Raw genomic sequence first — 12081 nt, forward strand, 5'->3', positions numbered from 1 at the left:
CCCAGAACAAAAGAGCTTAAGGTCCTTGGCCCACGAATCAGAGGGTTTACCTTTTTAGAGAGAAGCGCATTCTTGAAAGTAGCAAAATGAGTGGGTCTTGCTATGAGAAACGGGAGCATAACACTCTTGCTCTCTCTGCCAAGGCCAGGGCTGGAATTCGGTGGGCTCCAAGGCTCGGAGCTGGGCCGGCGCCGGCCTCCGAGTGGCGCAGGGCTCTGCTCTCGCGCACCTCGGGCTAGAGGAGTAAGGATCGCAGCGCCGCACAAGGGTCCCCCTCCCAGCAGAGCCTGGGGCGGGGCTCAAGCAGAGGGCGCACAGCCCCCGGCTCCCCACCTCGGGGCTGGAGCGCCCGCTCTCCGCTGCAGCCTCCTCGCCTCCCCAACCCGGCGTCTCGCGACAGTCTTCCGGTCGCTCTGGCTCTGCCAGCGCCGCTTGGCCTCCTCCCTCCTTCAAAGGCCAGAAATGGGACCCCTTCCCTCACTTTCCTCCATCTTCCCATGAAGAGTTGAGGAGAGACGGGGTAGGGGCGGCGGGAACCACTGGCCAGAAACTTCAACGGCCATGTCCGCCGCAGACGCGGCCTTTCCCTCCCCATCGTCCCGAGGGTGATTGAACGCTGGCCTCTCCGTCATTTTGAAGGCATTTAGGGAAGAGGGAGCCGTGGTGGAACTCCTTTTCCGTTTGCTCCGACCACCCCCACCCGCTTTCTACACAAAAGTAACTGGTAGCGGAGAAAGAAAGGCTGCCATCAGTTCCGCATTGGATGTTTTCAAATCTCTCCCCGGGCCCAGGCCAGCGCCTGGAGGGAGGGCCTGGCCGGCCCAGCCGGGTGAGGGGACGAGGGCGGCCCCTCTGCTTTCCCCCCCTTTCCCCGAGAGGGAGTATTCAGGTGGGTGAGAATGTACTATAAATTTCTTTCAAAAACAACGGAACCTCTCCCTTCGCCCCCTCCGCAGCAGCCGCCTCCGCGCTTTATTGCCAGTTTACGGTAACAGGTTCGTGTAAATCACGTTTGAAGCTCTGGTGTTTCTATTAGACCGGAAGAGGGGACGGGCACAGAGGGTTCTCTCGGAAGGAAACCTAACACAAGTGCAGCACTTAGGACCTTGAGTAAAACTTTAATCAAGGGGATCAATGGGGGCTGGAGGAGCGGAGGGCCGTCAGCTCCGCGTTGGCGGAGGGGGGCCGCGCCGTTCGGAGAACTGGGGTGTCTTGATTTGGGCCTTTCTTCTGCCGCAGGGCAGCTACTGGTCCTCGAACCACTCAGAGCAGGGGTGGCTAGCTGGGGAAGGAGGGGGAACTGGGGGCGGGCGGCTGGGACGGGGGTCACGGCGGTGCCAACAGTCGCCGGCTGCGGCCTCGCGAGTTCTAGGGTGGCGGCGAGCGTTTGCCCGTTTGCCAGTAGGGGACCCCGGAGCTGGAGCCCCGGGTTCGCTGTCTGCGGGGCTGCTTCGAGAACCTAGATTCGAAAAGAGCTTCCCGAGGTACTATCAACGCTCTTTTCCACCATTACCGTCTAATCCGTCCTCTCGAGGCCTAATAAAATCCGCTGCGATTCATGGGGTCGCAAAGAGTCGGACACGACTGAGCGACTGAACTGAACTGAACTGATTTGGAACTGGAAGTGATTTCGGTCCGGAGCAGCGTAGACGCCACCCTCCAACCCTGTTTCGACGTTTGCGGAGACTGAGCCGGAGAAGTTCCGCTCAGAGAAAGGGAGTGGGCGCAGAGGGCGGCCCGGAGTAAAATCGCGCCTCGTTGGTGAAAAGACACCCGGTCTGTTTCCCGGTGTGTGTCTGTGCGCCTCTGCGTTTATTTGTCCATGAAAATGTCTGAATTTACCTATTTGAGAACGTTATATTCACGCATTTCAATCTAAATGTTAGCGAAACACTCTTGTATTAATAGCTTAAAGTGGCCCTATTTAAAAAGCTAATAGCTGCAGGCAAGTAAATGTAGATACATGGATTTTGTTGTAGTTTAGACACAAATTAGTGAAAGATTTTTAAATGGTCTCGGTGGAAAGGGATATAATTCGCCTCGGTAGTAACATTGGTGTTTGGAAAGAAGTTACATAAAAGGGTTTAACACAAAGCAAAATTGAATGATTTTTTTGGGGGGCACAGATTCCATACAAGTAAATGACTCGGGGCGAGGGGAAGCGCGAGAGAGGTTCGCAGCGAATTGTTCTGGCGAGGAAGATAAATAAAATACGCCAGTGGAATGAAGACCTGGACCGAGGGCTTATGGCGCCACAGCCTTGCTCCGGGTGCCTTGGCCACCCTGTTTTTTCTCTATTAGAGATCTCTTTTGCTGCCCTCCTAGCCTTCCTCCTGGGTCTCTCCGCCGCTGGGTTGATACATTTGCCAGTACCCTGGCCCAATTTCAGGCGACTCCGGGTCCGAGCGCTCTCACACGCGGCTACGAATTCCCCAACCCTGGAGGCCTGAGTCCCCAGGCTTTCGGAAGCCAGAGGCTCAGTTGAGGGATTGTGAAAAAGCTGAGCCGACTGGCAAATTTATCTGAAATGGCGAGATTCTGCCGGAAGGGGGCGCCCTTGACTTTTTAATAGGCCAAACTCACGTTGGTAGAGGGAGAAATCTAAAATCCCACATCTTTTGTTTGTTCTAAAATTGTTGCGAGAGCATAACAGAGGAGCCCGGAAACTTGAAGTCCTTGATAACGGAATGGAGGCATTAGAGCCCCGGGAATTCAAAGTCTCGAGGCCCCTGACTGCAGACCTCCCGAAGTCACCTCGGGAAGTCCGAGTGGTAACCTAAAGCCTTTCCCCTCCCTCTGTAGGGAGCAAGCACCACGCGCGGTCTCCCCCATCTGTCCCACACGCCACCTACCCATAGGCCTATCTGTCCTGAAGTCTCTCAATTTCTGAAGCGGCAAGGGAGGGGGACTGCACCCACTAACCTTCGGAGTTCGCGGTATTAAAAATTATTAAAGATTGGGACTTCGCTTGAAGGAGAACGTGGAAAGCAGAAAGTAACTTTTCTCTGGGCGAGGCGCGATACCAGGGAGCTTAAACTGGACCACGGGGCTTGGAAAGGCTGTGTAAATCACGAACTTGACACCTTTCCCTTCCCCAAGCACACCCACTATCTAAGAAGACCCAGGGAGGGAGGGTCACTGCCAGTCGGGGCTTTTTCTCCCCGTCAGCTTTAGAATCCTCTTTGGTTGAAAAAGAAAAAAAAGGTGGGGGCGGGGGTGGGATTTGGAAGACTTAGAAGAGTCTTCCTAGAAGAGCCAGGACTGGGATGCCACCCGACTCGAATTGCTCGGCTGCGGCCGCCAACTCGGGGTTTCCTGGAAAAGGAGTCCGCTCTGAGATGGAGCGGCCGTCGAGACGTGGCCGGGGACCCTTCCGGATGCTTGCCTCCCGACTGCCGGCTGCAAGGAGGCTCGGAACGTGGGTCTGGCGGCCCGTCTTCTCCACTTCATTCCTGTGCGTTCGATCGCCGGAAGGCTGACAGAACCCGCCAGCCCGGGCTGCGGGAAGATCCAGCTCAGCCCCGCTGATGTTCCGCGCAGACAAGGTCGCGTCTAGTCCCGGCCTAGGTACACGACTTCAGGTTCCCCCGGCTCTGCGAACAGCAGGTCTGCCCCAGGTTTCTGGAACTCCGCACTATTCGCATACTGTCTACGTGGTTGTGGAAAACAGGGTTGGTGCCAAACTGTCCTCCACTCCCCCAGAATCAGTGTATGTGGACTGAACCAGCACAAAGGAAAGGAAAAAGTCTGTGCCCACTATTGTCCCCGCGGCCTGCGGTTCCCCATTCTGACACTGGCTTTTGGGGGCTTCTGCCACCCCTGGTTCTTTCACTCGGCAAAGAGCCTGCCTGAGACTCCAAGGCCTGAGACTCGGAAGCTCCTTGGTGTCACCGGCAGGCAAGCAGAGGAGAAATGGGTAGTGAACGAGCCATATTCATCTTTTCTCCTTCTAGGCTATACAAGTGTGTTTGGGATGTGCCTGCCATGGATAGGCTACTTATTCCCCTCATTCTGCAATCATTTGTGCGTAAGGGGCTGTTTACAGGGCCACAAATGTCTATTTCATGCAGCTCCCAAATGCCCAATGAACCACGACCTACCTCCTTTGGCCAGAACCACCAGAAACATTAAGGGAAGGCTTGGAAAGTTTTGGAGAGGAACTGGTGAATTATCCAGGCACTTTCTCAAACCCCATTTCTATGGAAGAAAGAACACACCCTGGAGGGCAGTCCACTGGCTTCATTTTCACACAGGGCCGAAACTGAAGAGTTAGGCACATGGACTTCTGAGACCAGTGGGTACAGTCTAGGGGATGGGCAGGGAGGGAGGGAGAGGTACCCCCCAGCGTTGGCCATCCTCCTAGCTGCCATCTTAGAAAAAATGCTAAAGGGGCAACGGTAGTTACAGGGGTAAATCTACCATTTCTTGTCTCCCCTGCCTTCACTGCGATGGGGACAGGCTTTGGAAATGGAAGAGGTTCCAGAGGAAGCTGTCCTGTCACTGGTCTCCTTCCAAGTTTATTCATGATCAGCTCAATCCATGAAAGCAGTTTCTAAAAGTGCTCTACAGAGCTCTAGATAGAATATATGATACTAATTATCATGGCAACTGGTACTGGTTATGGTGATTATTGCAACTGCCAGAATGAATGATTATGACTGGGACAAGGTCATTTGGGTAGTGTTACCTGGTGGACTGGGCTGTAACTCTGGGCCTTGCTGGCTCTTTGGGATCCATGGCGTATCCAGACTGTCTCTGAAGAACAGCCCAGGAACATTGGCCTGGGAAGAGTGTCACTTCTGGGAGCCTCTCAAGCAGAGTCTGGGGCCCCAGCTTGGCCAAGGCAGGCTCCTGGTCTCACCAGGATACCCCAACTTCCCCTCCCCCTCCCAGCCAGAGCCAGGGAGCTCCCTCACAGAGTAGTGCTGGTTTTGACCTTGGCGAGGACCTTCTTCTCCTTGACCCGGCGATTCTGAAACCAGATGGTGATCTGGCGCTCTGAGAGGCTGGTGGCAGCAGAGATCTTGCGCCTCTTGTCCTTGGTGATGAATTTGTTAGCCGAATACTCACGCTCCAGTTCCCGCAACTGTCCCTTGCTGTAGGGAATGCGCTTCTTGCGGCCTCGACGGAAGGCGCAGCCCTTAGGCGGATGCTGCGAGCTTGAGTCTGTGGGAGAGGGAGGGAGAGAGAGACATGCTCAAACCACGGCCTGGCGCAAGCCCAGGCAGAGTCTGACCCAGGCCCCACAACCTAGGTTATCCTACAAGAGCATTCAGGTCACCCAAAGCACAAGAGGACACCTCCGCTTCCAGCTGGTTGGTTTCCTGATCCACCCAGCCTTGGAAAGAGGAGATTTCTGCAGGCCACCTCACTCATCACTGCCTTCACGCCCGCAGTCTGCAAACACACCCAGCCCACCTAGACTGCATATGTCCACCCTCATATGCATTTTCCAACTCTTGACCACTCTTACAGATACTACAAGCAAATTCTGTACAGGAGGGAACACATTTCTGCCCCTACTCCCAACACATACACACAAACACACACATGCACCAATGCACACACCTAAGTCATGGCTGCAGGAAATCTACACTTCTCTTTGGAAACTGAAAAACTCATCTGAGAGAAAGTAAAGGGTTGTATTCTTTACAGAACAACCAATTCCTCTGTTCCCACCCAGCTGCACCCCCACACTCAATGAATTGAGAAGAATTAAACTGGGGTCCTACTGGGCAGGAACACCCTAAGTCCCAAACAACAGCAAAGAGAGTCAAGCACTCCGACATATTGAAAGGCTGGTCCCAAGGCCCCCCGGGGAGATCAGGGACCTGGTGGGCCTCAGGATTCAAATAGCACCCAGCTCAGACCCCTCACACTGACCCTCTGGGGCCTTCAACCAGGCTCTCTAACTGCCTGGACCCTCCTTCAGAGCCCTAATAGCCAACCAAGGAGAACCAAGCTCCTCCTGACCAGCCCCAAGACCCATCCAGGCAGGGTCTACACCGCCACACTCAGCACCAAGGGCATCCAGAGCAGCTTACCTGCAAATGCTGCCTTCCAGAAAGGACCTGGGGGGTTCTGTTCTCCCTGGCAACACATCTGGCTGTTCCAGCCACCCGTAAGGGCCCAGGGCTGGTAACTGTCCACAGGCAGCAGGGAGTCATGACGAGGCTCACCCGGGGCGCCCAAAGTCTGCACTACGGACACATCCAGGTAACTGGCCATAGGCTGGTAGGGTCCCGGGTATCCCGGGTAGAAGGCAAACTCGGTGGGGCGGCTGGGGTACTCCTCCCCGGATGTGGGAGTCTCCGCAGGGTAGGCGGCCAGGGTGGCCGCCTGGGCACAGGGCTTCAGCGAACTTCGGGACACTCGGCAGGAGTAGTACCCGCCTCCAAAGTAGCCGTAAGGCACCGGAGCTGGGGACGCCCCCTGGGGCACCCCGGGGCATGGGTGGCACTGCTTTGGCGGTTCCGCAGAGCCTGGCAGATCCAGGGGGGCGTAGTTGACAGCAGGCATCAATGTAGGCGCCGACGCTGGATGGCTGGTCAGTGGGGAGTGGGTGACCAGGTTCCGACTCCCTCCGGCTCCCAGCAAGCCTTCGATCTCCTTGGCGCCGTCCAAAGTGGTATAATTGCCGGGCTCCATGGGGCCGAGGATCGGCTCATGAGGCGCTGGGGGTGGGGAATACTGGGGGGACCAGCTCGCTCTCCCCACCCAGGCCCGGGGAATCCAAAGCGTTTTAAATCGCTGGCAGCTCGCTGGGCGCCTGCATTCGCTCAGCCCGGCCGTCGTGACGCAGGAGCCGCAGGTGCCCGGGCACGCGGGCTGATTGGCTGAGGCCGGCGGAGAGAAGCTCATAAAATCTTCACTGCAGAAATTGCGAAAATACTTTACCCCCGCTCTCTCTCTTTTCCCTCCACACCCTCCCTCGCTCCCTTGCTCACTCCCTCCTCCTTCCTTTCTTCTCTCCCCGCCTTCCTCCTTCTCCCTCTCCTCCCTCCTCTCTTTCTCCCTCGGCTTTTTTTTTTTTTTTTAATTGCATTTGAAAGCGAGAGAAAAGAGACGGGGTGTCTTCCCGCCGCTTTCCAGTTTGGAACAACCCAGCTACGTCGGGGGTGGGGAGGCGGGAGAGGAGAGACGGAGCCAGCCCCACCTCTGTCGCCTACTCTCCCTCCCTGGCTGTCTCCCGTGCTTTGGCAGGTTTAACGAGAGAATAAAAAGCTCTCCCTATAAAGTGTCCATCTCGTAGCGGGAAGGGAAGTTGAGGGTGGGGCCTGGAGGCCGCTCTGAGCCTGAAAGGAAAAACCCGGGAATGCGCCTGAGCCAGAAGGGGCTAGAAAATGGGAGTTAAGGGATATTTCTGGAAGTTCCTTGCTTTGGGGTCCCAGTACTAACATCCCAGTTCACTCCAGGTGCCCCTCCCATTCTGGATGCGCAGTAATAAGCTACTCCTGGACCTCGGGAAGTGCCTAGGACGCCTCTTCCCCAGAGACCCTAGCTAGCGCCCGTAGCCTATAAAGCTCCGGATTCGAAGAGGGGTGGAAAGGAAAGGGAGCGAGACACCGACTCCGAAGGAGACATGAGAATTGGAGATGCTAAAGGTTCAGACCTGAAGCGGAAATGGAGCTTCTGGTCCTGGCCTGTAAAAGGGGGTCTGGATTTCCGTTTTAGGATGGATAAAGAAATATGGAAAGATGTCACATACGACCTGTATATTCAGAGAGAGGCAGAGAAAGAGCAGGAAAATGAGATCCAGAGACACACAGTAAGGGGGAGAAGTTGAAGGATGGGTTTGAGAGAAAATGTTATAAAATCCTGAAGTACCAGTCAGAAAAGATAAACCCTTTCCCCCCTTTTCTGGAATTTAAGATTATTTCCAGAAAACCAGGCCTGGCTAACTGGTAAATAACTAGTTTCAGGGGAATCTGGATCCCAAGAATACAGAAGCCTGGCCCTTATGAAGTACCCAGTCTCTCTGTCCTCTCCTACATTCCACGGGGCCCAGAAAACTCACCCTGGTCTTGGCACACTCCCACCCAAGCCTAGGACCAGAAAACCCAGGACCCCTATCTGCTTCCTCCAGGCTTTCCCTTTCCTAAGGAGGAAGAGGGCATGGGAGAGGGAATCTCAACCACTGGAGGAATTATCTGAGGCCCATCTGTCGGGAACTATTGTGCAGTGCAAGGCAGAAGCCCCAAACCATTTTTTTTTTTCCCCCACAGATCTGTCTTCAGAGATTTTGTTTCCATCACTACCCCTCCTAAATCAAATCTTCTGGGTTCACTTTTTCTAGAACTCACAGGTTTTTTTGAGAAGACAGGAACTTTTGCATTCTACACGAAGGTCATGGCAATTTTATAGAACAGACTACTCTGCACTCTAGGTGGGCTTGGCCATACCCGCTCAGTAACCTGAGCCTGAACTTGAGCTATCTTTCAGGAAAGGGCCCATGCAACCAGATTTGCTCCAAGTTGCGGGGCTGTAGGGAAGAGCATAGCTCACTTTCAGTGACCACTGCTGATAATTGAAGACACCAAGCATGAAATCCTCACTGGATTTTGTTGTATTTGAAAACAACAGGAGAGAAAAGGGAGGCGATGTCTCTTTGATGCTTTCCAGTTTCTTGCTATAGCTTCTTGCTTGTCTGATTATGAAAGGTAGAAATAACAGGATTTTAACCTAACGACTAAGAATTTTTTACTGCTTTTTGCTTAGTAGATGACAACACAGGCATGAATAGATCCCTAAATTTTATAAATAGATAAATCAATTCCATTCCTGGGAATATACCCAACAGAAATGAATGTTTATATCCATCAATAGACAAGTACTAAAATATCTAAAGCAGCTTTATTTATTATAGCTCAAAAATACAAACAACCCAAATGTTCACAATAGTGCTACACAGCGATTTTAAAAAACACTGCTACACACAACATAGATAAATTGCACAGATAGGTGGGTAAAAGAAGCTACACAAAAGAGCAAATTTTGTATGCTTCTATTTCTATGCAGTTCAATCAAGAATAGCCTAAATCAAATCTATGGTGATAGAGGTCAGAATAGATTGCCTTGGGAAGGGGAGCTTCTGACTAGGAGGTGACATAAGGCTGGAAATGTTCTGGATCTCAGATCTCTATCTATGTGCTAGTTACATGGGTATGTTCACCATAAGAATTCAAGATGTACATGGGGTTATTTCTTCACATTACATCAGCTTATCTCTATTTTTTAGAAGGAACATAATTAAATACAAAAATTTCAAGATTCATAGCAATGTTGCCTGCCATTGTGCTTTTTGGATATTAATGTTCTTATCTATGTCTTATGGAAATAAGCAGCTGAATGCATGTAATCCTGCATCATTGTAGAATACAGAGAAGACCAACTCAAACCTTGCCCTGGAGAAGCTCACCAACTGTGCTGGAGACCTCTATGGAAACAGATACAATTCAATACAAATAAATACTATTGGGGGGGGTGGTGTTTCTGTTTTGCTCTACAATTTATTTAGCATCTAGTAGATTCTAGGGAACAGTTTCAAATATCATATTAACATATGTGCATGTGCTCCCATTTTCTGTATATGTTTATGTATTTGCAAACATGTTATGACCTGTCATAGACCTCAACTGGAGTCAAGTAAAGCAGAGTAAGTCTCCTTATCTGTAAAATTATGTATTCTCAAGGGCACAGTAATTTCTATCCCTCAGGAATGCTGTGAAGAGTTTTTGCACATGAAAGCATTTCATAAACGGAATAAATGGGTTCTATTTGTGTTTCTGTATGTGTCTCCGTTTCCAATGAACTACAAGCCACCTGTTTTTATTTGAAAAGAAAAGAACAGTTTCCCTAACGAGTATTGGTCCCTTCTTACTTGCCTCTTTCAGCCTTGAGTAAGCCTGCAGTTCCCACGTACAGAACCTGAGGCTCAGCACCTCAGTATCCTTCCTGAGCGCTAGAGTTGAGGGCGGAATTTAGAACAGCCAAGGCACCCCGACCTCCCCACCCGCCTGGGCTGAGCCAGCCCTTCCCTCAGCCCCACAGATTCCTTTTTGTCCTGCTGGGAGCCTCCAGACAGATCCTCAGGACCCCTGAGCCTCCCCGATCCCCAACCCCGTTTACTGACCCAGCCAAACTCGCAGAAAAGCCTCAGCGGCTCCTTTACATACCGGCCAGACACCTCCTGGAAGGTCAAGGCCAAGTTGAAAGTTAAGAGTCTGTTTACCTCCGGGAGCCCATTCAGAGCGGCCCCACAGACCGCCTATGACCTTTACAGCCAGGCCTTTGAGCGCGGCCGCAGGGGTTCCGGCCATCGGGACTTGGCACCTCCTTGTCAGCGCCCGCGGAGCCGGGGCTCCGGGCAGCCGACAATGGGGAGGGGGTCGAGAGAAGCCCACCCGCCCCGCTTGGGCCATTTGTTAAATTATGGTTTATTTTGTAAAACTAAGTGAGCTCTCGGTGTCTTCGTTCTCCCACCTGGAGGAATGTACGCGGTTCCGCGGCTTTCAGGTCGGTCGTGATGAAAAATGAGAATTCGCAGCGTCTCTAGAAAGGTCCGGGCTCCGCTGGCCGGCTAGACTGCGCGGGCCTGGCCGAACTGCTTGAGGAGGTTGATTACTTGATTTCACGAAAATGGGCTAACAGGGTCCACGCCTTTCTTTGGGCTTTTCTTCCATCCTTTCTTTCTGTCTCTATGTTCTTTCATCCGTCTTTAGTCTTTTGATATCTTTCTTTCCTTTTTATATTTGTGTTCTTCTTTCTGCCTTTCTCTCCTTCAATTTTGGTTATATTGCTTTGGGGACATTCATATTTTCTTTCTTAACGTCTTTACTGCTTACTTTCTCCCCACCCCCACCGCCGATTACCTTTATTTTTCCCTTGGTTCCTTTCTTGCTCTCCGACTCGCATACACCTTTTTTCTTTTGTTTGCTTCTTCATCCTCTCACTTTTCTTTCTTTCATTTTCTCCTTTTTCCTTCCCTCCTCCTTTTCTGTCTTTCCCTCTCATCTATTTTATTGTTTCTATTTCTTTCCCTCTTATTTCCCTTTTCACTTTTCTCTACCCCTTTCCTGGCCCTCCCAATTTTCCATTGTTCTCGGAGGTCGGCATAGAGCCTGCCGGGGGCTCCCCACTGCCAGAGTCTGACCTTGGCGGGTACCTTGCAGAGTGGTCCTGGAGCCCAGTCGCCAGCCAGCCTGAACAACTGGGCCTGTTTGGGGATAACAGGCCACTGGGGTCCTTCTCTGTGAAATCAGTCAGGCTCCGGCCAGGCCTCACAGGAAAATGTTTTGGACAAAACGACAGCAGAGTCTGGGAGCTACAAGAGCAGAGAGTGGAAGCCCAGCTGATCGGGAGGAGGCCACTCTCACTTCCATGTCCCTCTCACCCTGTCAGCCCTGCGACATCCTTGGGATTAGGACCCTCTCAGGACAAACGCAAATGCTTCAGACGCTGAGGCTGAGGATCCAGAAATTAGAGCCTATTAGGCCTTCACCACCCAGCAAGTGGATCTGAGGAGCGATCAAAGACTGTCTGCTAAGGGGAGAAGCTAGTGCCAGCCACGTCGCTGCCATGGTCCTGATGGCGCCCAGAAGCCCAGAAACCAGAGAATCGTTGAGCCGGGAACCGTGAGTGGGGCCAAGAGCCAAGGGAGGGAGGTGGAGAGCGAGAAGGGATGGGAGTAAAGCTGTGGGGAAAGTACGCTTTGCTGGGAGGCCAACCAGGTCACCTGCCTGCAACCCCAACCCAGAGAAGCCCAGTGACATCTGGCCCCAACCATCAGGAATGGGAGCACAAGTCTCAGGCAAGGGTCTAATCTAGCTTGGCGTGGTGGGCAATGTCATCTCCCCTCTCTGCACCTCCATTTTTCTATCTGCCCTGTGTAAGGAGGGAAGGGCTGGATCAGCTTCCCTGTAAGTCTGAGTCACTGTTCACTTTGGACACAAGGGTGGTGCGCAGGCAGGAGCAGGGAAGGGACGATTACTGGAGGTTGAGGGCGTTAGTTAGGAGGAAAGTCATGGAGGGAGTCAGCAAGAGGCTTCTAGGCTCACCACTGATTATTCTGCACGGGTCTAG

General features: G+C 52.5%; 2 protein-coding genes across 2 annotated transcripts; one reads left to right on the top strand and one right to left on the bottom strand.

The window, feature by feature from the left end:
* Positions 1-763: 763 nt before the first annotated feature.
* Positions 764-2890, top strand: PRAC2 (PRAC2 small nuclear protein). Its single transcript, XM_044938430.1, has 3 exons — positions 764-829; positions 1406-1534; positions 2145-2890. Exons 1-3 carry the CDS (start codon positions 764-766, stop codon positions 2448-2450), a joined length of 501 nt encoding a protein of 166 aa, XP_044794365.1. The 3' UTR covers positions 2451-2890.
* Positions 2891-2916: 26 nt separating this feature from the next.
* HOXB13 (homeobox B13) lies at positions 2917-6945 on the bottom strand. Its single transcript, XM_006049704.4, has 2 exons — positions 6045-6945; positions 2917-5166 (listed from the first exon to the last, which is right to left on the bottom strand). Exons 1-2 carry the CDS (start codon positions 6859-6861, stop codon positions 4913-4915), a joined length of 1071 nt encoding a protein of 356 aa, XP_006049766.4. The 5' UTR covers positions 6862-6945; the 3' UTR covers positions 2917-4912.
* Between the last annotated feature and the right edge of the window lie 5136 nt (positions 6946-12081).

Source organism: Bubalus bubalis, chromosome 3 (assembly GCF_019923935.1).
Source record: "Bubalus bubalis isolate 160015118507 breed Murrah chromosome 3, NDDB_SH_1, whole genome shotgun sequence".
Taxonomy (NCBI): domain Eukaryota; kingdom Metazoa; phylum Chordata; class Mammalia; order Artiodactyla; family Bovidae; genus Bubalus; species Bubalus bubalis.

Bases quoted from the DNA above. Each gene is read 5' to 3' on its own strand.
- HOXB13 (XM_006049704.4), bottom strand. From the start codon at position 6,861: ATGAGCTTCTCTCCGCCGGCCTCAGCCAATCAGCCCGCGTGCCCGGGC. The intron at 5,167-6,044 runs GTAAGCTGCTCT...CCTCTCCCACAG, and splicing joins CTGGAAGGCAGCATTTGCAG to ACTCAAGCTCGCAGCATCCG.
- PRAC2 (XM_044938430.1), top strand. From the start codon at position 764: ATGTTTTCAAATCTCTCCCCGGGCCCAGGCCAGCGCCTGGAGGGAGGG. The intron at 830-1,405 runs GTGAGGGGACGA...GTTTGCCAGTAG, and splicing joins GGCCTGGCCGGCCCAGCCGG to GGGACCCCGGAGCTGGAGCC. The intron at 1,535-2,144 runs GCCTAATAAAAT...TACAAGTAAATG, and splicing joins GTCTAATCCGTCCTCTCGAG to ACTCGGGGCGAGGGGAAGCG.